The sequence below is a fragment of the Sinocyclocheilus anshuiensis genome, unplaced genomic scaffold, assembly GCF_001515605.1.
Source record: "Sinocyclocheilus anshuiensis isolate Anshui unplaced genomic scaffold, SAMN03320099.WGS_v1.1 scaffold363, whole genome shotgun sequence".
NCBI classification, from domain to species: domain Eukaryota; kingdom Metazoa; phylum Chordata; class Actinopteri; order Cypriniformes; family Cyprinidae; genus Sinocyclocheilus; species Sinocyclocheilus anshuiensis.
The window spans coordinates 943239-970379 of record NW_015552568.1 but is presented as its reverse complement, the minus strand read 5'-3'; the positions used below and the strand labels follow the sequence as shown (position 1 = coordinate 970379).

Genomic DNA, 27141 nt, shown 5'->3' with positions numbered 1-27141 from the left:
GGAAACTGATACATTTTCTTTTGTCACATAAATGTATTTACTGTTGCTTTTGATCAATGTAATGCATCCTTGCTAAATAAATAATTTATTTTATTTTATTTTTTAAGATTTATTTTTGGCATATTTGCCTTTATTATTATAGGACAGTGTAGAGATGACAGGAAACGAAGTGGGAGAGAGATGGGGGTGGGATCGGGAAAGGTTCTCGAGCCGGATTTGAACTCGGGTCGCCCTTGGCACAACAGCACTATTTGTCGGCACACTGCCCACGAGGCAGAATTTCTTTAAAAAAAAAAAAACACTTGCTGACCCCAAACATTTGATCAGTATATTTCTTTGTTAACTTGCCTTTGGGATGTGTGATTAAAAGAAAATTTGTCTGCTTTCAGTTGTTTCAGAATGAAACTGATGTTAGATCCTTTTTTTATTCAATGTGCAGCAGCAATAAAGACAACACCCAAGATCCTGTTCAGACCGAGCCCAGAGGACGAGGCCATTTATGGGTGAGTGGATGCTGTTAATATGCCGCAGGTTCAGCCCTCCTCACACATGATCCTATTCACTGAACTAAGATCTTATTCACTAACTAAACCTGAGGACTCTCTGGAGGGCTGAGTTACGATCTGGAGACAGGGCTCATCACACACACTTTGTTTTTTAAATGAATAGTTCACCTAAAAAAAAGTAATTATGTGCTCACCCTCATGTTTCAAAACATGAGCATGAGTAAATAATGACAGAATTTTGATTTGGTGGTGAACTGTCTGTTTAATGGGATGTGTTTAATAGGATGAGCGCACAGGAAGTGAGATAGAGAGAGGTGGAGGGTCATCTGCATCACAGCCTCACAGATGGGCTGGATACCTCTGCAATCCCTCTCTCTCTCTCTCTCTCTCTCTCTCTCTCTCTCTAAATCATCCTCTCCGTCAGCTCCTCCATATTCATGAGGAAGAGGCAGTCTGCTGCTGCTCGTATCCACTGGGAGAGGTTATTTTTGTGTCCTGCTCTTGCTTACAGAGCCGCTTTGTTTTAAGACCAGAGCTCCAGTTTGTTTTTACTTGAGCACATGACGAGAGAGCTGCTTTCAGCTGGAGAGCAGGGAAACCCTGCTGAAAAATCACAAGCCATGACGATGCATTTGGCTGGAAAGGATAAATAGAAATGGGACAGAAAAAATCTATTTTTTAAGCCTGTTTTTCTCCAAATATATTATATGGGAGTCATTCTTTTAAGTGGGTTTGTTGCATTTTGGAAAATAATATTTTCTGAAATTAACCTTTTTATTAGACAAAATTATTAGCAATTAAAGTATGACTTAATTGCTAATAATTAGCACTGTATCATCCAGGATTATTATAGTAAACAAAAACTGAAACTATATATAAACTGAAATATTAAAATAACTTAAACTTATTTTATTATAGTTACTTTTTTTCCCATTTAGTTTAACTTAAGTACTAAAATAACTAAATAAGTTAAAACTAATAAATCAAAGATAGACTTTAAAAAAATTATAAAAAAGGACAAAAACACATGGCAAAATTACTAAAACTTTAACTAAAATTAATTTTAAATCTTGAAAATGTGAAAATAAAATCTAATTCAAAATACCATTTCAAGCTAAGCTAATAAAAATTAATATTTTGAGTCTGATGGGAAATGGCAGCATTATGACTTTGCTATAATTCCTATAAATATAAATATGAATACATTTCCGATAAATTCTCCTATTTTAATGAGTTTATTTAAATTCAATATTTAATTTAAAATTTATTCTATATTTATATGCATACATTATGCAATGGTATATTTAAAAATTCTATTTATATATATGCAAATTAAATGCGACAAAATGCTTTCTGGGCGTAAGAAGTTTCAGAACAAGGATAACATGGAGCTAGCTAGTCATAATGAAACTGACCTTTTGCAGTGCAGCTTGGGTTCTGTACAATCTTCAGGGGATGTCGTCTTGTGCGCTTACCAGTCATTAGCATTTAGGAAGGATGAACAGAGGGTTGAAGCTGAGATGTTAAGGTACTGAAAGCATCGTCTCCCTGCTTGTACAGAAGTTACTGTGGTGAGAACTTCTCCATCTTGTAGAACTTTGAAAACTTATCCTAAACCAAGCAGATCTGTCATTACCCAAAGCATCAAAGCAAAGAAAAACTCACAGTATCTCACAGAAGTGAGTACACCCATTTTTACATATAGACTGGGCCGCAGGGCAGTATTCCAACATGATAACGACCCCAAACACACCTCCAAGACAACCACTGCCTTGCTAAATAAGCTGAGGGTAAAGGTGATGGACTGGCCAAGCATGGGCATCCTCAAACGGAAGGTGGAGGAGCGCAAGCTGTACACTCACTACTTTACATTGTAGCAAAGTGTAATTTCTTCAGTGTTGTCACATGAAAAGATATAATAAAATATTTACAAAAATGTGAGGGGTGTACTCACTTCTGTGAGATACTGTATATATATTTTACATAATGTCATTTTCATGATTGGTGTGTTGTGCTTCCTGAAGTGATGTCACAGGTGAGATGTTAGCAAATGCCTAACTCTCTGCCTCTCTTTTTAGGCCCAACACAGTGATGGTGAGCTTTCAGAAAGGAGAGAGTGTTGGCTTGAGGTTGGCTGGAGGAAATGATGTGGGAATATTCATAGCAGGAGTTCAGGAGGGCAGTCCGGCTGAAGAAGAAGGTCTCAGTGTGGGGGATCAGATTATGAAGGTGCAAAAATAACAGCTCGGTTGACTTTAGCTGAATGATTTACTAATGTTCTTGTTCTGATCATTTTGGGTCATCTTGTTTTTGACTTTATAATAAACAAGCTGCTTTTGTTACTGTATCTTTACATCTTCTGTATGTAAATGACCAATCTTATGATTATGTAACCTTATTATGTAGTCTTTATGGTTTTCAGAAATAGCCTGGGTGGACTGGAGAGGGAGGGAGCTTTAAGTCAACATTACGTCAACATATTAGTACAGTTTTCCATGTAATGACCCCTTTATGAGGAGAGAAAATGTTTTGAATTTGATTTGCATTTGCCACATTTCCTTTTCAACTGTATTTGTTTGTTATCTTTCTCTCCCTACAGGTGAATAACGTTGACTTTCGGGGCATTGTGCGAGAGGAGGCCGTGCTGTTCCTGCTGGAGATCCCACGGGGTGAGGTCGTGACCATTTTGGCACAGAATAAAACTAAGGGTGAGAGCAAGAGAACACGAGCCTTGCTCACCCCACACACATTAAACACACAAAACTGCCCCTCGCGTCACCTCAGGAAACACAACAACACTGAATTATTTATTTATTTGTTTGTTTATTTATTTATGCTATTTGTTATTTACAACACCTTTTGTTTTCATTATAATTATATTTTATTTATTTATGTATTATCCATTTATTACTTATCTATTTGTTTATTTGTTTACAACACCTTTTGTTTTTATTATATTGCATAATTAATTATTTATTTATCTATTTTTTAATCTGTTTATTTTTTTACAACACCTGTTGTTTTAATTGTAATTACATTTTATTTTTATTTATTTATTTTCTATTAATTTATTTTTATCTATCTGTTTATTTGTTTACAACCATTTTTTTTTATTATAATTACATATAAATTTATTTATTTGTTATGTATCTGTTCATTTTTTTATCTATTTAATTTGTATTTGTTTACAATATATTGTGTTGTATTTTATTATTTATTTAATTTAATTTATTTATTTATTTACAACACCTTTTGTTTTTATTATAATTACATATTTTATTTATTGTATTGTATTTCCATTTATTACTTTTTATCTATTTATTTATTGTTTATTTGTTTAAAACACCTTTTTTTATTATATTACATAATTTATTTATTTATTTGTCTATTTTTTAATCTGTATTTTTTTTACAACACCTGTTGTTTTTATTATAATTACATATTATTTTTTATTTATTTATTTTCTGTTTATTGATTTTGATCTATTTATTGTTCATTTGTTTACAACACATTTTTTATTATAATTACATATTAATAATTTATTTACTATGTATCTATTTGTTCATTTTTTTATCTATTTAATTTTTATTTGTTTACAATATATTGTTTTGTATTTTATTTATAGTTTATTTATTTATTTGTATCTCTTTTTTATCTGTGTGTTTTTACAACACCTTTTGTTTTTATTATAATTACATATTGTTTTTATTGATTTATTATCTATTTATTTGTTTGTTTGTTTTTTATTTACTAGCGACCAATATTACATCAGTGTATGTGTGAATGGGCCCGGAAGCGCTGTGTCTTTGCTCTTCCCCTCCCCCTGTACTGTACACACAGAGCCTGTCGAGAGGCCTCGGCTTCTTGCTCATCACTACAAAACCAGTTGTAGCCAGTTTTGGCTTTTCCAGGGACTGCCGTGTCAAGTGTGGTCATGTGCTCACATGCCAAAATCCAGATTTTCATGTTTGTGAGCTTTGCTTTCTCTTGCCTGTTATGTGAGGAACCAAATGCCTCACATGAAAACCCCATGCTGATGTTAATTGGTTCAATCCTGATAAAGAAACGTCTTGTCCAAGTCTATTGGATTTGGAGTCCAGAAACCAAAAACAAGTTCCTAACCCCAGCACAAGACAGCGGGACGTCAGCACTGACACGGCTCTCTCTGCTCTATCCCTCTTTTTCTGCTGTCATGCCATCCCTCTATCGCTCTCTCTCCCTGTCTTCATCTCTATTTCTCTTACTCCATCTCCTCTCGGTGTGGGTGTCTCGTGGGAAAGCGAGATCTGGCGCTGTCGGGTTGAAGCTCATTTGGTCTGAGCCGAGACAGATGTGGTGTCAGAGCTTTAATCAAGAGGGTGACGGCACCGCTACAGGAAATCTGACCGCTGAAACTTTTATCCTTGACACTGTGAATCCTAAGTCAAATAGCACTGAAGTTGTCTATTCATTGACAGTTTTAGCACTTCACAAATAAAAATGACATCAACCATGGAAAACTTGCATCATGTTGTGATAAATTATTGAATTAGAGTGGTGAATTAAATTTTAATGTCACCTATTTAAAATTTACATCTAAAATAAATAAAATAATACACCTATTTAAGAGATTGATAGACTGAAAATCACCTACAGCAATGAATAAATATTATATATAAATATTTTTTTAAATATATATATATATATTTGTTTTTTGTATACATTTATGGATTTTTTTACTTTTTAAAGAATCTTTTGAAGATTTGGCAGAATTTTGATTATAATGTATTAATTTTTTTATTATTTTATATTTACAGCAAGATTTTTATTGTAATTATGTATTTTATTTATTGGTATATTTATATATTATTTTAACTATTTATTTTATTATGTTTATTTGTATCTATTTTTGCATTTACATAGCCTTTTGAGTTTTATTATATTTAATATATATATATATAATTTTTTTTTTATTCTTGTCTACTTATTTTTTATTTTATCTGTTTATTTTATTATGTTTATTTTTATCTATTTTTGCATTTACATAACCTTTTGAGTTTTATTATATTTAATATATTTATTTTTATATTTTTTTATTCTTGTCTACTTATTTTTTATTTTATCTGTTTATTTTTATTTATTTATTTATTTTAAATTATTTTTACATTTATAGTCCCTTTAGATTATTTCATTGTAATTATGCATTTTATTTATTTGTATTTTATATTTATTTTATGATTTCATTTATTTATTTACCTATTATTTATTGTTCTATTATTATCGTTTTTTCTTTCTTTTTATCTATTTAAATTTTTTATTATTTATTTAATCTTTTTTTTTTATAATTGCACTATTAATTTTAGTCTTGTTTCACGTCTCAGCCTTCTGATGCATATTGCACACAGAATTGAAATGCATTTTCAGTTGACCACATTAACAAAACATTGACATCGCTTGCATCATGCTCTACCAGTTAAGCCTGAGACATGTTTGGGAGCTTATGTTTCTGTTTTGTGTCCTAGTTTATGAAGACATCTTGGTGTCCGGTCGAGGGGACTCATTTTTCATCCGGACTCATTTTGAGTATGAGAAGGAGCTGCCTCACTGTCTCGCCTTCTCCCGGGGAGAGATCTTCAAGGTGGTGGACACCTTATACGACGGTAAGCTGGGAAACTGGCTGACCATCCGCATGGGCAAAGACAACCAGCTGCTGGAGAAGGGCATCATTCCCAACAAGAGCAGGTGAGAACGGAGAAGGGCGGACAATTTTAGCATGAGATTAAAAGATAAATAGCATTTAAGCCTTTCAGTCGGAAACAGCGCAAACATCAAATAGAATATGAATTTGTATTTATATTGAAGAGCACGCAGACTCTGCTTCTATGTACCACTGCTCTATAATGATCTATCGCTTTCTTTGCATAACCCTGCTGCTGCATAACCCCTGCTCCCGGGCTGATCAGAGCCGAGCAGATGGCAAATGTCCAGAACACACATAAGGGCTCAGGAAGTGACAGGGCCGACTTCTGGAGGCTACGTGGTCAGAGGGCGGCCAAGAAGAAAGATGTGCGGAAGAGCCGAGAGGAAAGTTCTGCGGCCGTCTTCACCCGCTTCCCTGCCTATGAGAGGGTGTTGCTGAGAGAAGGTGGGTGCTACAAAACAAAATAACTACAAAGTGTACTTTAAAGGTTATTCAACAATTCAGTGTGGATTTCTCATTATAGGCAGCGTGTTTCAAGATTATTAACAGTTACGAAGCCCAAAAAAGATACTGTGAATTAACCAAATAGTAGTAAACATTAGTCGTTTATTATGAAAGTTTAGGGGGGTTGAGTTTAACAAATTACACATTTGTTCATTTAAATACTCACAAATTATGTATTTTTATATATTAAATCAGATCAAATGTTTGGAATAATTAAATTTTTTTGATGATTTTGAAAGTCTTTTATGCTAACAATAGCATTTATTTGATTAAAAAATGAATACTGTGAAACATTATTACTGTTTAAAGTAACTATTTTATTTGAATATATTTTATAATGTATAATTTATAATTATGGCAAAACTGAATTTCCAGCATCATTACTCCACTCTTCAGTGTCACATGATCCTTCAGAAATCATTCTAATAAGCTGATTTGGAGCTTAATTATTATTGGCACACAGTTATTAATAATGGTTCTAATTATTGTCCGTGTTGAAAACCGTTTTTGCTGCTTAATAGTTTTCATGTCGAAATTGTTACATGTTTTTCAGGATTCTCTGATGAACAGAAAATTCAATGGAACAAAATGTATAAAAAAAATTTAAAAAAACTTGTAATATAATAAATGTCTTCACTGTCTCCTATGATCCATTGAAATTAAGCGTCCTTGCCAAAATAAATTATTAATTTCTTCTTTTTTGTAAATCTTACTGCAAACTTTTAAAAGGTAATGTACCACAATTTAAATATTATAGCAAAAACTGCTTTAAACTGATAATAATAAGATAATCATTTGATAATAAAATTACAAGATAATTCTTTTGACAACAATAAAAAGTCTTAATTATTCCAAACCTTCGACTGGTAGTGTGTGTGTGTGTGTGTGTGTGCACTGGTTTGGGTGGTTCATGGGGACACAAATTTGTATAATGATGTGGGTATGACAGAGGTATTACAATATGAAGGTGTTTATGAGGACACTGCCTATGTCCCCGTAATTCAAAAGGCTTAAAAAACATACTAAATTATGTTTTTTTGAAAATCTAAAAATGCACAAAGTTTTCTGTAAGGGGTAGGTTTATGTGTAGGATTGGTGTAGCACGATAGAAAATGCACCACCAATAAACCACCAATACCAGCATGTGTGTAATCACAAAGCAGCCAAAAAAAGAAACTATAAGGTAAATACATCACAAACAACTGATGCAATGTATGGCAAACATCGTAATTTACTTACCATGGTACCTGTATCATTTACACAATAAACAGTTTCAATAACGCGATGGCTGCTTGCACACAACATTAGTCACGTCTCTGAGCAGACCGGCCTAATACCGCTAATGAACGTCTCTGCATACCCACACAGAGAGCTGAGAAATTTTTAATACGTTTGAAAAATGGGCTCATCATCACAGAGAGAGATTGCTCGCTACACACTGTTCAAGAAAAATTGCCCAATAAAATCATCATGATTTATGTGACAAAAACCACAGTCGAGAATTTGAAAAAGGCTGTTTTGAATCATCGGTCAAGACTCTTCTGACTCTTTTTTAATCCTCTTTAAACCCTTTTTACATAGCTAAAAGAGCATTTATTACCATTAATATAAACCATTTTGTAATTTAGTCAGGCTAAAATAGATCACTTCTGCTTTGAAATCCTGATTGTAAGCCTTGTCTTCTCCCATAGCGGGATTCCGAAGGCCGGTTGTGCTGTTTGGACCAATCGCTGATGCTGCCTGTGAAAAACTGGCCGAGGAGCTTCCAGACGAGTTTGTAATTGCTAGTGAGTTGATGCTGCTGTCTCTGCCATATCATCAATAATGTCCGAAGGGATGCTCACACTTGGATTTTAAGCATGCTAAATTGGGTTAGACTCTGTAATTAATATTATCAAGACAATATGTCATGCTATTCATTTTATAAAAATATAAAAAATTTAATTTTACATGAATAAATAATATATAATTATATAAATAATATAACAATATATGAATTAAAGTTTGCATATTTTAAACTCGTAGTCATGTGAATGAGAGTTTCAGACAGCCAAGTTAATGTTTTTGCTATACAAAAAACGTCTGCTAAATTAATAAATGTAGAGGTGGAGCACATTTTTTACATTTTCAAAATTATTCTAATAATAATAATAATTATAATCATAATAATGAATATTATTGCTTTCATATAAAAGGTATTTTATAGTGCTGTCAAACGATTAATCGCATCCAAAATAAAAGTTTTACATACTATATGTGTGCTGTGTATATTTATTATGTATATATAAATACACATGCATGTATATATTTCAGAAAAATATGTTATGTTTATATATTAAATATATTTATTTATAATATAAATTATATGAATATAAATATAGACATGTAAATAATGTAATGTAAAAATATGTAAATATTTTCAAAATATATACTGTGTGTGTGTATTTATATATACATAATAAATATACACAGAACACACACATATTATGCAACCAAAAGCTTTTATTTTGGGTGTGATTAATCGCGATTAATCGTTTGACAGCACTAATAAAATTCTATTTATATATTTACATATTTATATGGAGGATTTTTTGGGGGGGTCAATCCTTGTTATGAAGTACTTCTATAATTTATCATATAAAAAATAGCTGATATTATATATAAAAATATATATTAGAAATACAAAAAAAAAGAAAAATAATAATAATAATAATAATAATAATTTAATGCATATTCTTGCATACCTGCTTTTCCATGTTCAAAAACATTCCATGCATATGAATAGGGGCGAATGGATGATAAAGTCTATAGTGTAAAATACGGTGGCCGAGAATGAATTGTTGTTGTGCTTTCTGACTTGTTATTTTGTTTTTTAGACTTGCATTTGCGTTTGTAATTTGTTATTTTGTTTTCAGAATTGTGATCTGCTTTGCACTTCTCGGCCACCGTAGTAAAAGCATCCAGAGCTTTAGCTAACATTGAATAAAAATTTATCTTTTTTATTGCATTGTACATGTTTAGTAAGTATTCTTATTTGTAGTTTGATTATGCATATTGTTTTTGTTCAATGGCACATCAGAAACAGAACCCAAAGATGCGGGGTCAGAGAAATCCTCTGGGGTGGTTCGTCTCAACACTATTAGACAGATCATTGAACAGGTAATTGTGTATGCACACAAATTGATAATCAAAACTTATTGCATTCTTTTGTTTGACATAAATGTTTGTACATTTTACCAGTATTGAACAGTGACCAATTCTGTAATTGATGCAGGACAAGCACGCTCTCCTGGATGTCACCCCTAAAGCGGTGGACACCCTAAACTACACGCAGTGGTACCCCATAGTCATCCTCTTCAGCCCGGACAGCAAACATGGGGTGAAGGCGATGAGACAGAGGATCATCCCCAGCTCTAACCGCAGTGCCCGCAAACTCTACGACCAGGCTCTGAAGCTCAGGAAAACCTGCTCATACCTGTTTACCGGTCAGTCCTGGGGGTCCAGACACCTCATGAAAAAATCAGTCATTATCTTCTCAACCCTATATTGTTCTGGATCATCTGGATCATCAAGTCTAAATTCACATTATTTGATTGTTTGCTCATTTTAATTAAAGATCCTAGCATTATAGAAGCATGTTTTGCTTGGGTAGCTTTTTTTAGAAAATGTAAAAATAAAATGATTCTGTTAATTGAAATGCTTATAAACTGAATTGTAGGGAAGAGAAGCTATCATGATTGGCACATATCAATATAAACTGACTTTGACACAGATTCCAATTTGAAAATCTCCAAGTGATTAAAGAAGCTGATGGAAACACTGTGAGATAAATAGGTCAAGTTGAACCTAGAGAACAGTTGACCCAAATCGAAATGTTTTGATTTCCTCTCTCTCTGTTCCTCCCCCATCGGTCTGATAGCTGTTATCGATCTGAACTCGGCTAATGATGCCTGGTACGGCAGTTTGAAGGAGACCATACGAGACCAGCAGACCCACGCTGTGTGGGTCTCAGAGGGGAAGGTAAAAACAATGGACGATATAGTTCTCCACCACCTTCTATCCACTCTGAAACAAAACCTTCTGTTAAAGTCAACATGAAACACTGTTTACAAACCATTTTGCTTCTGGCATCTAATGTATTTCGGAGTCAAACCGAATCTAAAATTTTTATTGAAACATTATTGAAATCGCTGTATTCCCCAATTGTATGTCACATTGGATAAAAGCATATGCTAATAAATATAAATGTAAATAATTAAAAATAGAGATGCAGCACGGTTTTACATTTTCCAGGTTTTTCTAATAATAATTAAACATAATAATATTGGTATTATATCAAATGTAGTTTGTATAAAAAAGTATAATACTGCTATATTAAAATACAGCTTATAGTAATAATAATAAATGCATGAATAATACATAAATATTATAATAACATTACATATTAATGTCAATATGATAAAATAGAGCAAGTTTTTTGGAAATGGAAAAATCTAGAAATTATATCTTATAATAATAGTAGCAGTAGTAGTAAAAAAAAAAATTCCTTTTTTTGCTATTATTTAAAAGATGAAAATTAAGAGCTAAAGTTAGAAACAGACTAAATAAGGAAATATCTGGAATATTTCACACCTGGCAACATCCCCTCAAAACAACAGTAAAATTATTTAAAATGTATCCCATGATTACTAAATTATGATCTTAAGACAAAACACAAAAAAACAAACATTTGTTTTCATCTTATAAATAATAAATGAAATAAAAAATGATAGTATAATCAAATTTATCTAAAACATTAACACGATGAATCATGTACAGTACATTAATATCAGGAATGTGCATTAAAAAAATCAGTCTTGATTTCATGTTGACTTTAATGCAACATTTTACAACATCTCTTTACTTTAAGACTCCTTCATTCACATTTTCCCACTTTATCTTTCCCAGTATTCCTGAATGTTTTCTTTACAGTTAAACCTACTAATGCATGCTTTCCTTTTCTGAAAGTCATGATAGTCATTCCTCCTGTTTTTCTGTGCTTTTTACTGTTCATCATTCTTCGGTGGTGCTCTACAGCTTTCGTTCTGTTTTGTTTTTGTGTTTTTTGTTTTCACTCCTCTCTGTACACAAGATCCATCATGTGTCTCTTTTAGCTGGACGGGACGAAGGGGGACCTTGACGTTCATGACGACCGCATGTCATATCTCTCAGCCATGAGCGCTGACTATCTCAGCATGGACAGCCGGCTGACCAGCGACTACGACGACACGGCGGACGAGGGCGGGACTTACACAGATAACGAAACGGACGAGCCGCTCGATCGCCAGCGGGTGTCGGCCATTAGCCGCTCCTCTGAGCCAGTCATGCCAGAGGAGGTTAGAGCACGCATGCATACGTTTAACATTTCTACAGGGTTCTCACTGCCATGGATAACCTGGAGATATCAGAGAGGATGTGCATAGTTCCACACACACACATGCATGCATGCTAATTCCAAAACATTGTGGGCTGTTTGTTATGCCTGAAAACACATATGGATAATACATCTTTCCCAGTGATGGGTGAACTGCTTGCACATGCATTGACATCTCCACACTTAAACATGCTTGCTGCGATGGCATCCCTCACAGTTGCCTAGATCAGCACAAAGTCAGCTCAAGGAAAGACAGCAGAGGTCGAGCCAGCAGGGAAATACATTTTCACATTGAGAACAAGACATTAGCACACACTTGTCATGCACGCATTACATGCTGTAAATGCAGGAAGTGCATGGTAATGAGTTTCCATGGCAAATCGCATGGATTTCATGCTTTCCAAAAACGTTAAGTGCATCTGTAAATGCAAAAAGCAGCCACTTCTGCCCCCTTCTGTTAGATGTTGGAACTATAACATTCTTGATCACTAAAAATTTATTGAATAGAGTAACATAAATGATGATTATTCTAGCAAATATAATTAACAGGGTTTCGATGGTTATGAAAAACCTGGAAATATCAGGGAATCGGTGTTGTGATCGTTAAAACTAAAATGTTTTTGTTAAATGAAGTGTTATAAATGTAATAAAAAGCTAGGTATATCAATATATAAAGTTATATATAAGATGAAAAACTTTAACTTGAAAAACTTAATTAAAAATTAGAAATGTTGCCTTGGCAACTATCTAAAAAAAAAGTTTCAATTGAAGTACTGAAATTACTAAAACTAAAACAAGTAAAAAATAAAGCTAAATATAAATATTTTTTCAAAAATGATTACATTTTATTTATTAATAAAATGTTATTTTTGTAAATTTGTTTACATTTTAATAAAAATGACAAAAGCACATAACAAAATGACTAAAAGTGAAAATAAAAATAAAAGCTAATTCAAATAAAACCAAATTAAAGCTAAATAGAAATATTAAAAAACTAATAAAAATGACAAAAGCACATAATAATGACTGTAACTAACTAAAATTAAAACGAAAATTTTAAAATATAAAAAATAATTTACTAAAACAGTATATAAATAATCCTAAAAGATTGTATACTATTAGGAAAATTGTGATTTAAAAGACCTTATAAATATAATAATTTATGCATTTAGCAGACGCTTTTATCCAAAGAGACTTACAGTGAAATATAATTAATCAATTGTTAAAAATGGTAATAAAATAAAATAATAATAAAAAACAGTTTTTTAAAAAGCTTTTTAAAGTAACCATAAAGAGCTGGAAAAGTAAAGAAAATGAATTGGTCAAAACAAAAGTGGATGGATAGATGGATGGATGTTAATGTTAAATCAGAAGTGTGCTATACTGTTGGCCCAAGACAAACGCATTCCTGACTGTATGTTTTCTGTAGTGTGCGTGTATGCATAAAGGCATTCCCCTGCCTAGACATCTTTCCATGTTATCTATCTCTTTCTTGCTCCCCCAGATCCTCAGGAAGTCCAGCCCAGAGATTCGAGGTCGCATCCGGCAGGTGGGCAGCAGAGAGATGCTGACAGAAGCTAGTCCCCCCTTAATGTCCACCTTCCTGCCTGACCCCGCAAAGGTGAGCTTGTGTCACGATCCCCAATGGCTTTCCTTTCTTAAAAACACCATTCATCAAGATATCTGAATAGTGTCAAAAAGAGACTAGAAATTTGCATACAGTAGACACTTAAAGGCACAATATGTAATTTTCGCCGCTAGAGGGCACGTACACTAGTTAAAATTGCTTATTTCTCTGGATTTATACATTCTTCGAAACATTTGGGATAATGTAAGTACACAAGTCAGCAAATTATATAACACTGTTCTAGTGGTTTTTGGATATTTTAATAAAAAAATAAATATTGTACCTTTAAGCCACACTTTAAAAGCATGAAATGCATTGACATTTTATTATGTGACATGCATCCATTTTTAAGTTTACAAATACTCTTTGCAGTAAAGACTGTAAACTGACTCTAACACAACTCTTCTCCTGACTGCACCCACATTCATGCAGAAGAATGGCCTGATTTGGAGCAACCATTTTTCCAGCAGCTCAGAATTCTCTCGCAGCAGCTCAGTGACACATTTTGGTACACTGTAGAGCCGTGTTCACTGTTGTGCCAAATTGGCTAAATAACTAGTATAGTGTACTTGAAAGCCACTGTCAGCATCTAGATGATTTTGAACTAATTGTACCAGTCACATACACTGTGACCATGAAAAAAAAAAGACGTTAAATGGAGGTAGTTAAGCTTTTACAATAAGTTAATTAAAAATTTATTTTTAGTTTTTTTTAATCTAGTTTAGTGTAAATTTATATTATAGGCCTATTATATATTTATTATTATTATTCATTCATATATTTTCAAAATACATTAAAGCCCCGTTCACACCAAGAAGGATAACTAGAAACATAACTATAAAGATAACGATATTAGCGTTCACACCAGTGAACGATATCGTTTGTTTATTCTAAGCGCACGCTCGTCTGCGGCTTTAAATTCTCAAGCTCGTTATAGCAGGATGGATTCTGATATCTGATATAGTTATCGTCCTTGGTGTGAACAGGCCTTAACTCCTGATTTAACTTCAAATATGTTAAAAATGTATTAATATATGTAGAAATTAACTGCATAGATAACCTAGATAAATGCTATTAAAATTGTTGTTTATTGTTAAATATAAGGATATTTAGTATTATTTACATATTAATGTGGTATTTATTACAATTTGAATTAGCTTTTATTTTTATACTTTGTTTTCATTTTGATTTTACTTTCAATTTTAATCATTATGTGCTTTTGTTACTTTAGTTCTTTTTTGTTTGTTTTTAAACATTTCTATTTCTATTTAGCTTAAATTTTTTATTTCAGTTTTAGTAATTTTAGTTCATTCAACTTATTTTTTTTTTATTTCAGTTAGTTGCCAAGGCAACATTTTAAAAATTATAATTTATTTATTTTTCACATTTTGTTTTTTCCAAGTAATATTTATATTTTATTTTATTTCCGCTTTATTGCAATTAAAAGTTTAATAGTTAATAGTTTCGTTTTAGTTTACTATAACTGTTTCATGATTCCTAATGCATTAATTAATGTTAACGAATTGCACCTTAATTATAAAGTGTTTCTAGTAGTTTTTAGTATTTTGGCAGTGTTCAGGGCTGAATTGGTAATCGAGCATACCATGCCCACCATTTTCCCGGTGGGCCGACGCATTTATGGGGCCGACAGAATGTTTTTTTGCCGAAAACCATCACGCAGGGACAATCGAGATACAATTTTTTGTCAATATCGCACACCCCTAACTGCGATAGGCTAACCGAGACTTGTCATTTGCACTTATATATTGTTGCTCATTTGTTCGTTTTGACTGCTTTTATTGTCCTCATTTGTAAGTCACTTTGGATAAAAGCGTCTGCTGCTAAAAATGACTAAATGTAAATATATATATATATATATGTGGTGGTGGGCCGCCTGGACCAAAAAATGCCAGGGCCGATTTTTTGTCCCAGTCCAGCCCTGGCAGTGTTTATAGAAGAACTGGAGCAATTAGTTAGTGTTTGAGATTTTGCTAGTAGGTAGTGTTGTGTTAGTAGGTTTTGTGTTTGGAATCATGGAGCTCAGTGTGAAAAATGCAGTGGTGACGATATAATCCAGTGCTGGCCTTTACCTGTGGTTTAGGAAGAGAAGTGTAGTAGGAAACCCTGTGATTCAATTCGGTAGTGCTGTTCTCCTTCATATTAATTTGTCTTTCAGGTAAAAATGCTGTCTCAAGTGGAGGCGTCACGGGGGCAGTACGACCCCTCTCGAAACTACGACTCTCGTTCAAGCAGTCCCGCGAGCAGCGAGCACCCGCGCAGCCAGGACTCTCCTGCAAAAACCAAACCCCTGCCTCCCCCCACAGCTCTCAAACCTACCTACGTGTCCCGCAGCTCCAGAGGCCTCGTAAACAGCCCTCCGGTACGGGACCGCAAACCTCTGGAGGACAGCCCTGACAATCCCTCTCAGAGGTCTTTCCTGGGCAAAGTGAAGGCCTTTGAGAAGATGGATCACTTGGCCCGGACACAGAGAGTCCTGGAGATCCAAGAGGCCCAGAACGCCAGGGTGAGTGTTCACCATCTTTAGGCTTTGCATGAACAATGACACAACAAAATGACAATTCAAAAACTCTTCCTTCCTTGTATTTGTCAACCAGTAACTTGGTACCTATCTGAAATGCTAGTTCCAGAAACTTGACCTACATGTTTTCTAACTGGTCAGAAATAAATTTGACCTACATTTACTGCAAAAGAAGCACATCACAATTTGTTTTTCATTCTTTGTGAAAGAGTCAGTGGAGGTAGATTATTTTATTTTAATTCATTGTTTCATTGAGCATTTGTCTTTTCCTTTTATCCTCTATATTTTCTGTTGTCTGGTGCTTTGGAACAATATATTTGTGTACTGCACAGTATACATACTGAAAATAAATGGAATGGAATTTAAATTTTAAATTAAAAAATTAATTTAAATTTAAGAAGTCATTTTATTCAAAATTGGAAAATTGGAATTTTGATCTACATGCTACAGTATGTAGGTTGACAACACAACTTTTAAAATATATATTTATAAAACTTGTTAAATATGTGGCCATGGGCCACAAAACCAGTCATAAGGGTCAATTTTTTTGAAATTGAGATTTATACATCATCTGAAAGCTGAATAGATAAGCTTTCCATTGATGTATGGTTTGTTAGGATAGGACAATATTTAGCTGAAATACAACTATTTGAAAATCTGGAATCTGGGTGCAAAAAAAAAAATTCTAAATATTGAGAAAATCGCCTTTAAAGTTGTCCAAATGAAATTCTTAGCAATGCATATCACTAATCAAAAAGTTTTGATATATTTATGGTAGGAAATTTACAAAATATCTTCATGAAACATGATCTTTACTTAATATCCTAATGATTTTTGGCATAAAAGAAAAATCGATAATTTTGACCCATACAATATTTTTTGGGCTATTGCTACAAATATACCCCAGCGACTTAAGACTGGTTTTGTGGTCCAGGGTCACATATAACATTTTGTCAATATTTACACTATTTCTCTTCTTGAAAACCGACCAAAAATTTTGATGATTCATCATACAAAAATATTTTCTAATAAAATATGCCTCCTTCCAAATTATAAATACCAGTTGTATGTGGCAAATCATAGTTCTGATTAACTAATTTTCTACCCCTAATCCTAATCCTAACCCTAAATATTTATGTTAGCAATTCTAGTGTGTTTGATTTCTGTTTTCAGATGGAGATTGCACAGAAACATCCAGACATTTATGCCATCCCCATGAAATCTCAGAAACTGGACCACAGCAGGCCACAACCTATCGGGTAAGAGTCTGGATTTGATCTGAAGGTGTGGTCACATAAACAAAATTTTGCGAGCAAAAAGGTATTTTGTCAATAATGTAGTGATGTATGAAGCACAGCTCACACAGAAGTTACTTTCAAACCAAGCAGCTTTTCACAACTCAAGACTCGTGAAATCTTATGTGAAATTCCCAATCATGTGCATTCCTATTGAACTGTCTGGATTTGATCCGCAAAAATATTAGCAGGATAAATGCGCACACAATCTTTCCCTGATCTTGCTGCATTTGCTTTGCGTCCAGCTCCAGTGCGCGACCGGAGCCCCAGACGCCTCCTTGCAAGCTGCCATACTCAGAGAGCCGCCCGCTCGGCCTCAGCGAGGAGCCCGGAGAGGAGTTTCGACATAAGCTGGCAGAGCAGACCAAGCGCGGCTATTACACCACCACACAAAACTATCAGGACACTGAGCTGTAGAGTTGCTCTGCTTCGGCTCAGTTGCTCTGCTTCGGCCCATACTCAGAGAGCCGCCCGCTCGGCCTCAGCGAGGAGCCCGGAGAGGAGTTTCGAAATCAGCTGGCAGAGCAGACCAAGCGCGGCTATTACACCACCACACAAAACGATCAGGACACTGAGCTGTAGAGTTGCTCTGCTTCGGCCCATACTCAGAGAGCCGCCCGCTCGGCCTCGGCGAGGAGCCCGGAGAGGAGTTTCGAAATCAGCTGGCAGAGCAGACCAAGCGCGGCTATTACACCACCACACAAAACTATCAGGACACTGAGCTGTAGAGTTGCTCTGCTTCGGCTCACCGCACAGCTTCACCATTCCACCGGGGCGCCGCCCTGCACCAAAACTGCTGCTGACTTGGAAGTCCCGTTTGCGTTTAAGTTTTCCCACGCATATATATGTATTTTTCACTTCAGAGAAGTTCAACTTTCTGTCCATGAGGATAGAATCTTATTGTTTTTTTATATATATATTTGCATTAGTTTTGTTTCCCTCCTTGTGATCCGAGAATCATGTTTTCTTGCCTATGCAATTTTTTAAGTTTCTGCAACGCAACAGAAACGTCTCGCCACGAGTCTCTCTCTTCGCTCCATGAAAACCTTAAACCTGTCGTGTGCTACAGACCAGCTTTTTGTTACTTTCTTTTTATAAGCCTGATGAAGCAAAACTGTTTTAAAACGTCACTCACTTCAAGGTTTATACTATCTTTGCATTCCTTCATTTCTGATCATGTGTGTATATGATGTGAGACAATACACTGGATTTTGTTACAACGTTTTGAAGTGCCTTTTACTTTCCGAATAATGTTGGAGGTTTGTGGACTTGACAATCCAACCCTCTGGACAATATTTTTGCTGCTTACAGCTCCAAGGAAAAACAGGGAAAAGTCAACACCAAAACCCTTAATACCGTCCGCCCGTATCCTCAGTGTAGCGACAGCAAAGACTGATGAGTTTCCAAAGGGACGCTTCACCAATCAGGTCGATGCTGATTGGTTTGAGTGATTGAAATTGCTGTGGTCACGGTTTGTCTTATTTCAACCCCACCGCATTACGTTTTTAACACGCTTGATTGTACGTTGGTCCGCTTTACCTCCACATATTGGTTCAAAGTGCTTCTAAAACTCGTGGATTATATTTTGATGGCTTCCACTGTGTGTGAGGGTCACACGCCCAGAGAATATTCCCTGGACATTTATGTTCAGGTCTACTGTGGAATTTCACTCTACTACACCAAATAAAATAAACTATATTGACATTACTGACTAAGTTGTGTGCTTTTATTAATCCAACAGGTTGGAATCCATCATCCAGTGGGCTATAAACTGAAGGGATTAATTTTTCTAAAGTTTAAATGATAGTTCACCCACAAATTTAAATTCTGTTACCATTTACTCACCCTAATGTCATTACAAATGAGATATTTTGAAGAACAAACAACATTTGAGCCCACTGACTTTGTATGGACAATGGTCAAAATCTCTTTTGTTTCACAGAAGGCATACAGGTTTGAAACAACATGAGGGTAAAGTAACTATCCTTGTAAACAACCCAATAACAAAGCCATGCCAATCAAAACTTTACTAGTATCACAAATTAGCTTGACTGGTTTATTATGTACAAAAAACGGAGATATTATTTTCCTGTGATTTCCCATCCGTGTGGTATAAGTAATGAAAATTGATTCTGTCGTGAAACGCAGTGGTTTCATTGAGTCCAGTGAGTTGACTCTTGTTCAGCGCCGTGTTAAAGGGGTCATATGATGTTGCTAAAAATAACATTATTGGGACATAATTACGGATTATAATGACTTATACAGTCTTTTTACGCGTTGCGTTGCATAGCGCCACGTAAACATAAAACCATGTCTGCATTTGTGATCGGACAAATGACAAACAGCAAGCGCTACTCTACACTTCCCAAAACTTTCGTTTGAATCATCAGAGGCAAATCCTTTAAATATGAAAAACGTACTTACAGTCTGGAGTCAGAACAGCCGGCATTGTAGTCTACTCTTTCATTTGTCATTTGATATAAAGGGTTGATCATTTTTTGGCTGGAAAGCATAATGAGGCTTATTATTATAGGAAGATGGATTAACAAATTATACATAAATTATATAGCTTCAGCCCTAACACCTGAAACTGCTAACATTAATCAAGGTCTTCAGGATTAACGTAATGTTACGAAACTTCCAAGCAGGTTTGTTGGAGCTACATGTTCCTCCAGGAGCAGGATTATGCAACTAAAGAGCTAAAAACTAACATATGAATACATATATACACTCATATATTAATGAATGAATAAATGAATTTAACATCACACATGATGCACCGCGGCTGAATGACTCATCTCACCTGTATCCTCTGAAACACTCCGGATTATTAAAGCGAGCAGGTACGTTTTTATCCACTTTGTACACATCGCTTGTCTTTATTTCAGTTGTATTAGACGATGGTTCAGGCTCCGCTCTTGCTCCTTCATCTGCGGAAAGATCGTCCATTGCTGCGTCCCAATTCGCCTACTTATACTATGCCCTAAAAGTATGTACTCTTTTTGTGAAGAAAAAGTACATACTTTTGAGTATGTAGAAGAATAGTAGGCAAGCTTTGGGACATACTACTTCGTCATAACTGCGTCTTTAACGGATGCTCTGTTGCTTAGTTACCTGAATTCTGTCACTGTTTAAACTGCCGTCAATCATCTTATCACAGTTAACATCATCCATATTTTGTTTAATTTGATTTTCTACCGTATTGGAGAGAAATTAAGAGGTACGTTGATCTGCCAGTCGGGGGTCTATCTGCTCATGTGTTTGCATAATGATGCATTTAAAAGTTAATGACCAAAAGTATCATTATAAAAGTTCACAGTGTTGCCGCAGATGAAATATACCGTGGATAACATTAAATTAATATTTTTTCATCAGGTTAGACATTATTTATCACTCAAATCCGTTTTATCTACCTGTCCGTTGGTTACGTATATCCGCCATGTTTGTAGTTTTTAACACTTTTAATGCGTGTTTGTAGTTCTAATTGAATCCTCGTCCACCGCGCAATGTGTTGTGGGCAATATTAGCCGTTAGAGTAACCGGAAGTAGTAGACCATCCGGGAATCTTTGGCATACTTTTTTAAACATACTATGATTTGGGACATACTATATCTATTTTCGAATACTACCGGTATTTAGGACGGATAGTATGCGAATTGGGACGCAGCACATGTCTCCGTTTGCTCCAAGGCCCCAGTGAATCTAGACATCCCATATGCTGGTTGCTATCAACATTGTAACTAAGTGACGTGATGCGTATTTAGTTGGTCATGTTTTTTTCACAAATTTGTTTTCAAACATGGAAAATACATAAGTTTATCCACCTTTTTCTTCAACGCGGAAGTAAACCTATGGGCGAGACTTCCGGTTGATTAGCCACAAGAAGAATATGCAGTAAATGGTAAAACTGTTTGCACTACAAACCAGTGTGTTCATAATTAAGATAATACATTAAAATAATATGGTAAGACACACATTTTCAATATCAAGCAGCAAAACGAATTGTTTTGAACAGATAAAAATAGCTGGATGCGGATGAGACCGGAAGCCAGACACACAGACTTTACAAATGGACGCGCCCATTTTTACAGCAAGAAAAAGCAACTCTTTATTTGTAAGTACGATACAAATTAAGATAAAGAAACAACACACTTATACTGAGTGAAATTACACGTTACTTTTTGTTTTTGTTCTTAAAGTTAATGAAAAATAATTTACATCAGTAAATCAGTACATAAAAGATAAGCCTTATCAGTTATTCTTTTCTTAATACTAGTTTGAAACTGTGGAATAAATACTGCAGCAGCTGTTCTGCCAGAGATAGGGTCTTTAGAACCATCAGTATATATATGTAACCACGATGGATAAGTCTAATCCGCCATCTTGGAACGGTCAACTTAACGTCATTCGCCATAATAATTAATGAATATTCAAAGATATACAAGCGTATAACTTGCTGTTGTAGACGCACACAGTCAACAGTTCGCAGACCGTTCCAAAAATGGCGAATGGCTTACGTATCGCGGCCCATAGAAACAGTCGCTAATGAGGCATCTACGTATATCTATGCCTTATCCAGTAGTGTCATTAGAGTTTAATCAAACATATGGCAACTTACCGTTTCATAAGAAAATATACCAAGTTCAAGACAGAATCCAATACCTGAACTACATTTTCATTTAGTAAAAAAACACACACACACACACACACACATTTAAGCATGATTAAGTCCAAAAATGGCGAATGGCTTACGTATCGCGGCCCATAGAAACAGTCGCTAATGAGGCATCTACGTATATCTATGCCTTATCCAGTAGTGTCATTAGAGTTTAATCAAACATATGGCAACTTACCGTTTCATAAGAAAATATACCAAGTTCAAGACAGAATCCAATACCTGAACTACATTTTCATTTAGTAAAAAAACACACACACACACACACACATTTAAGCATGATTAACGCATTACCATTTTCTTAATCTATCTGCATCAATTGCATAGGATTGCACCAGTGCTAGGGAAAGTTGTTTTAATAATAATAAAAAAGGTAATAATTTACAATATTGTGTAACTCCATAAAAAAGTAAGTATTTGTGTTACTTATTTAGGCTACTTTTTACGGAAAGTAATGTGTTATTTTTATTTTCTAGTTATTTTTCTCATCTGGGCTGGGTTTGTTTTTTTAATATACAAATTCTATTTTTATGGCAAATTCACGTCTGTACAGTAGATAAAAAATAAATGCATTTTAAAAATGAAATGCGTTGTTTATCTAAAGTCATTTCTGCTTATTAGCATGGTTGAATTGGATCATCAAAGGTCCGTTGCAAAGACACCGGTTAATAAAATGGGATTAAATAGCCTACATAAAGGATATTTGTGTTATTTAACATTTAATTATTGCAGGGTTTTGTCATAGTCTGAGTTTGCATTTCACTGTTTTTATTCATTTTGAGGAATACTGAATCTGTTTTTGTCCAAGTGAGATGAGTAAATGTTCACATTTAGTCTAGAATACAGTAACATCATGTCTACACACAACGCCTCTGCACTTACTCCTGACTTCTCTCAACATGGCAACACGAGAGCTGTCAGTCAATAGCCTAAATGGGAAAACAAAGTAAGTAACTGGCATATTTATTCGAAAAAGTAACTGATATTTTCTTGTAAATTAATATGTTACTCTAGTTACTTGACAAAAGTCATTTGATTACATAACCTGTTACTTGCATTACCTCCAACTGTATTGCACTGATGAAATTAGTTTGATTACAAAAGCAAATAGATTACAATGCACACTGAAGTTAGCACATGTTTGTCAGACGTCCACGGACCCCTCAACCTATAGACAACGCAAGAACAACTGATTCAACCATTATTGCTTCTTTACAAAATATATTATTCTTAGATTTATTTATTCATTAGTAGTATTCATTCATTTATTTAACACATTTTGTACATTTACATTACACTGAGCAATTGTCTTATACATCGAAAATAATAGTAGCCTAAAACCCAGATTTACAGTCAGGCAAACTCTTCATTTCAGCTGGAATTGATTTCCAACCGCTTCACTGTTTTTAATGCTGCATACAGAAATGTAATGAACAGTTGTCATCCAGAATTTCCACTCCTTGGATTGTATGCAGTTTACTTCATTTCAAACCTAAAATGAAAACAATAGAGATGTCAGAGCCCCTCATGGTTGGGTTTTTATGCAAGTGTAAAGTGTGCATTTATGCAAGTGAAACGTATTGAAATGTTTCCTATTCATTCATTTGCTTCCAAACCTGTTTTGAGTTTCTCCACGCTGATAAACACACTGCCACAGTGCATTATTACTCACGGTACGAGTTTGAGTCTGGCCTAGCGCGTACCAAAAGTAATAATGGACCGTGAAGCAGTTAAAAAGGGCTCCTTTCATCTTAACAAGGCAAGGTTTTGTCAAATTAAACGTAGAGTATATGGTTTTAAAACATGGAGAATGTAAACATATTTATGATTTGCTACGATTTTGCATACTTTACCTTCTGCAGACTTAAGAAGTTACATCTTTGTCTTCATTAGTGGCCCTCAGAGGTGCCCGATTAATCATGAGAGGTTACATCCATCCATTGCTGCAGTGATGGAGTAGAAAAACATAATGTAATACTTCAAACAATGCAGAATTGTTAGCCTAATTAACAGAGACTTCTCTATCAGAAATGAAATTGAAAAGTTCCAGTCTAACAAGACGATTATAAACATGCAGTACACAAACCATTCTACACTCTTAAAAATAAAGGTGCTTCACGATGCCATAGAAGAACCTTTTTGTCTAAATTGTTCCATAAAGAACCTTTAACATCTGAAAAACCTTTCTGTTTCACAAAAGGTTCTTTGTGGCGAAAGAAGGTTCTTCAGATTATAAAAAGATAAGAAAGAGATGGTTCTTTAAAGAACCTTTCACTGAATGGTTCTTTGTGGAACCAAAAATGGTTCTTCTATGGCATCGCTTGAAGAACCTTTTAAAGCACCTTTATTTTTAAGAGTGTATATGAAGATAAATACATGCAGAAAACAAATCATTTAACAGTTCAACGCCCTGCTTAATATTACAATTTGCCAACAGAGGGCACAATATTATATAGCGTGGTCAGCTGACGTAGTGTGATTAAAACAAATAATACTGTTTCTAAAATGTTAAACTAAAATGTTTTATTAAATAAAACAACAGAATGCTCTATAATTATTGTATAATACTTTTAAAAAAATTCAAACAAATATGAAGTAAAATCAGGTGATCTAATGAAAAAGGGAAAAGTCTCTCACATAATGGTAGCATTATACTGCCAACAAGACATCTAGATTATGTATTAGGACAACTTTGGGAGTAAAGCCAATGGCCAACTGAAAAATACCACAATACTTATTGCAGTGTCCGTAGGCCTATATATATTACATATTAAATATGACTGTAATTAACTAAAATATTACCAATAACTTGGTGTAATTAAAACAGCTCCAAAAAGCAGTGACATATTGTTCATTAGAATCCCAAAGTAGCATATAATGTAAAGTGTGACCCAAAATCCTTGGAAAAAAGTTATATAGTTCTATAAACTCTACCTGAAAATGATGGATCTGTTTCCGAATATGTGCTGGTCCAGCTGGTGAACCTGAGACCTGAGGAGGTCCATAGACGAAGGTTTGAGCTCCAGAAACAGGACTTCAGTGGTGTGCTCATTGTAGCCTATACAGCTCTGTCCGGAGAAGTGAGAAATTAAATGCTTTTGTTGTGTTAGAGGTTCTTTTTATTGAACCTTCCTGTGGAAGTGAGGAATCAGGATGGTCATTCCCCAAACCGGAATTCCTGTGTGTGTTTGGAACTGATAAAACTGCTGTAAAGAACAAACTCCATCCTTCTAGAGCTGCTGGAGTCTGTCAGTGAACTCCGAGAAGAATTTAGCATGCTTCTGAAGTGGAAAATTAAGCACACTTAAACTTTTTTTTTTGTTTACATTACTACATCTATACATTTTACGAAGTACATTTTATGTATTTCTGCTTGGGTCTGTTAGAATATGGAAAACGAAAAGCTGTCCTCCAAAAACAAATGCACATGATAGTATTTATACATTTTTTGAATTGGCTTTTATTTTTATATTTTCAATGTTCATTTTAAATTTGGTTTAATTATTTCGATTTAGCTTTATTTTTATATTTAGTTTTAAAGACAACAAAATGACCAATCAGAAGTCCGGATGTTAAATATCCATTTAATAAAATATCACAAAATATGAACACAAAGAAACCCATTGTAAATAAAGTAAAAACAAGAGGCCAAAGGGTTTTAATTTCTGCCTGAAGGTTAGCATGAGGAGGGGGAGAGAAGTGTCGGAGGAAACAGGAAGCTGCTGGTGGATGAAGATAGCAGGGTCTGCTTCATCCGAACAATAAAAATCTCACCCGCTCAGGAAAAGGATCTGCGTCAGCAGTGAGTGACAGATTTTAGAAAGACAAAATGGTGCCAAATCCAAAGTGGCGGGAGAAAATCAGTGTTTCACTTAAAGACCTCAAAAGCACAATGGCGTGTTCCTCATATTTCATCGAATGTAGATTCCACGTTGCTCTGGAATTGCTGTGCTGAAACGCTTCCGAGGGCAGGGTCAAACATTATTTCACAAATACAAACCCTTTCCTTAAAACTTTTAACACACTAAATAGGCGCCCAAAGTATGTGGACACTTAAATTAGGCCTAAAATAGACGTCACTGCAATCGATAACAAAATATCAAACAATTTTTATAGCAAAACATTTTGCAAGTTAGTTTGTTAATCAACAATACCGTTCATAATGAAGGCAAGTGTTTGAACACTTTATAGTTAGTTGTCAGTCATCACGTGTGAACCTGGGAACCTGAGACTGACTTCATACATCCACCAGCTGATTAAACATTAGAAAGAACCCGGAAAAGTGAAGTTAGTTCTGAGAAAAGATCATTTAATCGAATGTATTTATTTATAAAGCACTTAAAACTACACAGTAGACCCAAAGGACTAAAAAAATATGACACAAAATGCAGCAACACTAAAGAGCACAGACACTGAAAAGAAGAAAAAAAAAAGAATTCTGACTTGTCATTTTGGTTGGAACATCTGTCAGTTATTATTTTATCTTTACTGTCATACATACTGCCATACTTAGCACAGTAGCCTATAGAATAGGTATAATGTGTGTAGTAGGCCTCTGCAATTGTTCTGTGTGCATATACCCGGATGACCTATTTCTAAAAAAGAGCACACTGTGCTATCCCACGATGCATTGTGCTCAATATTTCATTTCCATTGTGATAAATGAATCATAAGTACTATAATTCATGCTTTTTACCATATTTTCCAATTTTTGAATTATTCAATCAGACTGATAAGAGTTACGATGAAATTGGATTCAAAATGTAAAATAACCTTTTGTATTTCAGATATGCCAATCATGAAATTAAACATGCATGTAACGACAAGAATGAAGTGTATTACTGTTTGGAATGTTTATTGTGCTGTAAAGCACACTGGTCCACATCAGTCTTTTTATTTATT

The 27141-nt window shown here is 34.5% G+C and overlaps 1 protein-coding gene and 1 long non-coding RNA gene across 2 annotated transcripts in view; one reads left to right on the top strand and one right to left on the bottom strand.

Moving 5' to 3' along the window:
• LOC107664975 (tight junction protein ZO-2-like) overlaps positions 1–18089 on the top strand; it is a 33299-nt gene extending 15210 nt beyond the window's left edge. Inside the window, exons 9-22 of the mRNA XM_016455679.1 lie at positions 440–503; positions 2585–2735; positions 3106–3214; positions 6008–6227; positions 6449–6630; positions 8382–8477; positions 9770–9849; positions 9965–10175; positions 10610–10710; positions 11844–12065; positions 13608–13724; positions 15907–16254; positions 17443–17528; positions 17810–18089. Of these exons, the coding sequence (XP_016311165.1) occupies positions 440–503; positions 2585–2735; positions 3106–3214; positions 6008–6227; positions 6449–6630; positions 8382–8477; positions 9770–9849; positions 9965–10175; positions 10610–10710; positions 11844–12065; positions 13608–13724; positions 15907–16254; positions 17443–17528; positions 17810–17981 (2159 nt within the window). The 3' untranslated portion in view covers positions 17982–18089. The remainder of the gene's footprint in view (positions 1–439; positions 504–2584; positions 2736–3105; positions 3215–6007; positions 6228–6448; positions 6631–8381; positions 8478–9769; positions 9850–9964; positions 10176–10609; positions 10711–11843; positions 12066–13607; positions 13725–15906; positions 16255–17442; positions 17529–17809) is intronic.
• Positions 18090–23487: 5398 nt separating this feature from the next.
• LOC107664987 (uncharacterized) lies at positions 23488–25351 on the bottom strand. The gene is made up of 3 exons (XR_001631508.1): positions 25174–25351; positions 24093–24182; positions 23488–23731 (listed from the first exon to the last, which is right to left on the bottom strand). It is a non-coding gene; the product is annotated as an uncharacterized LOC107664987 (long non-coding RNA).
• Positions 25352–27141: the final 1790 nt, after the last annotated feature.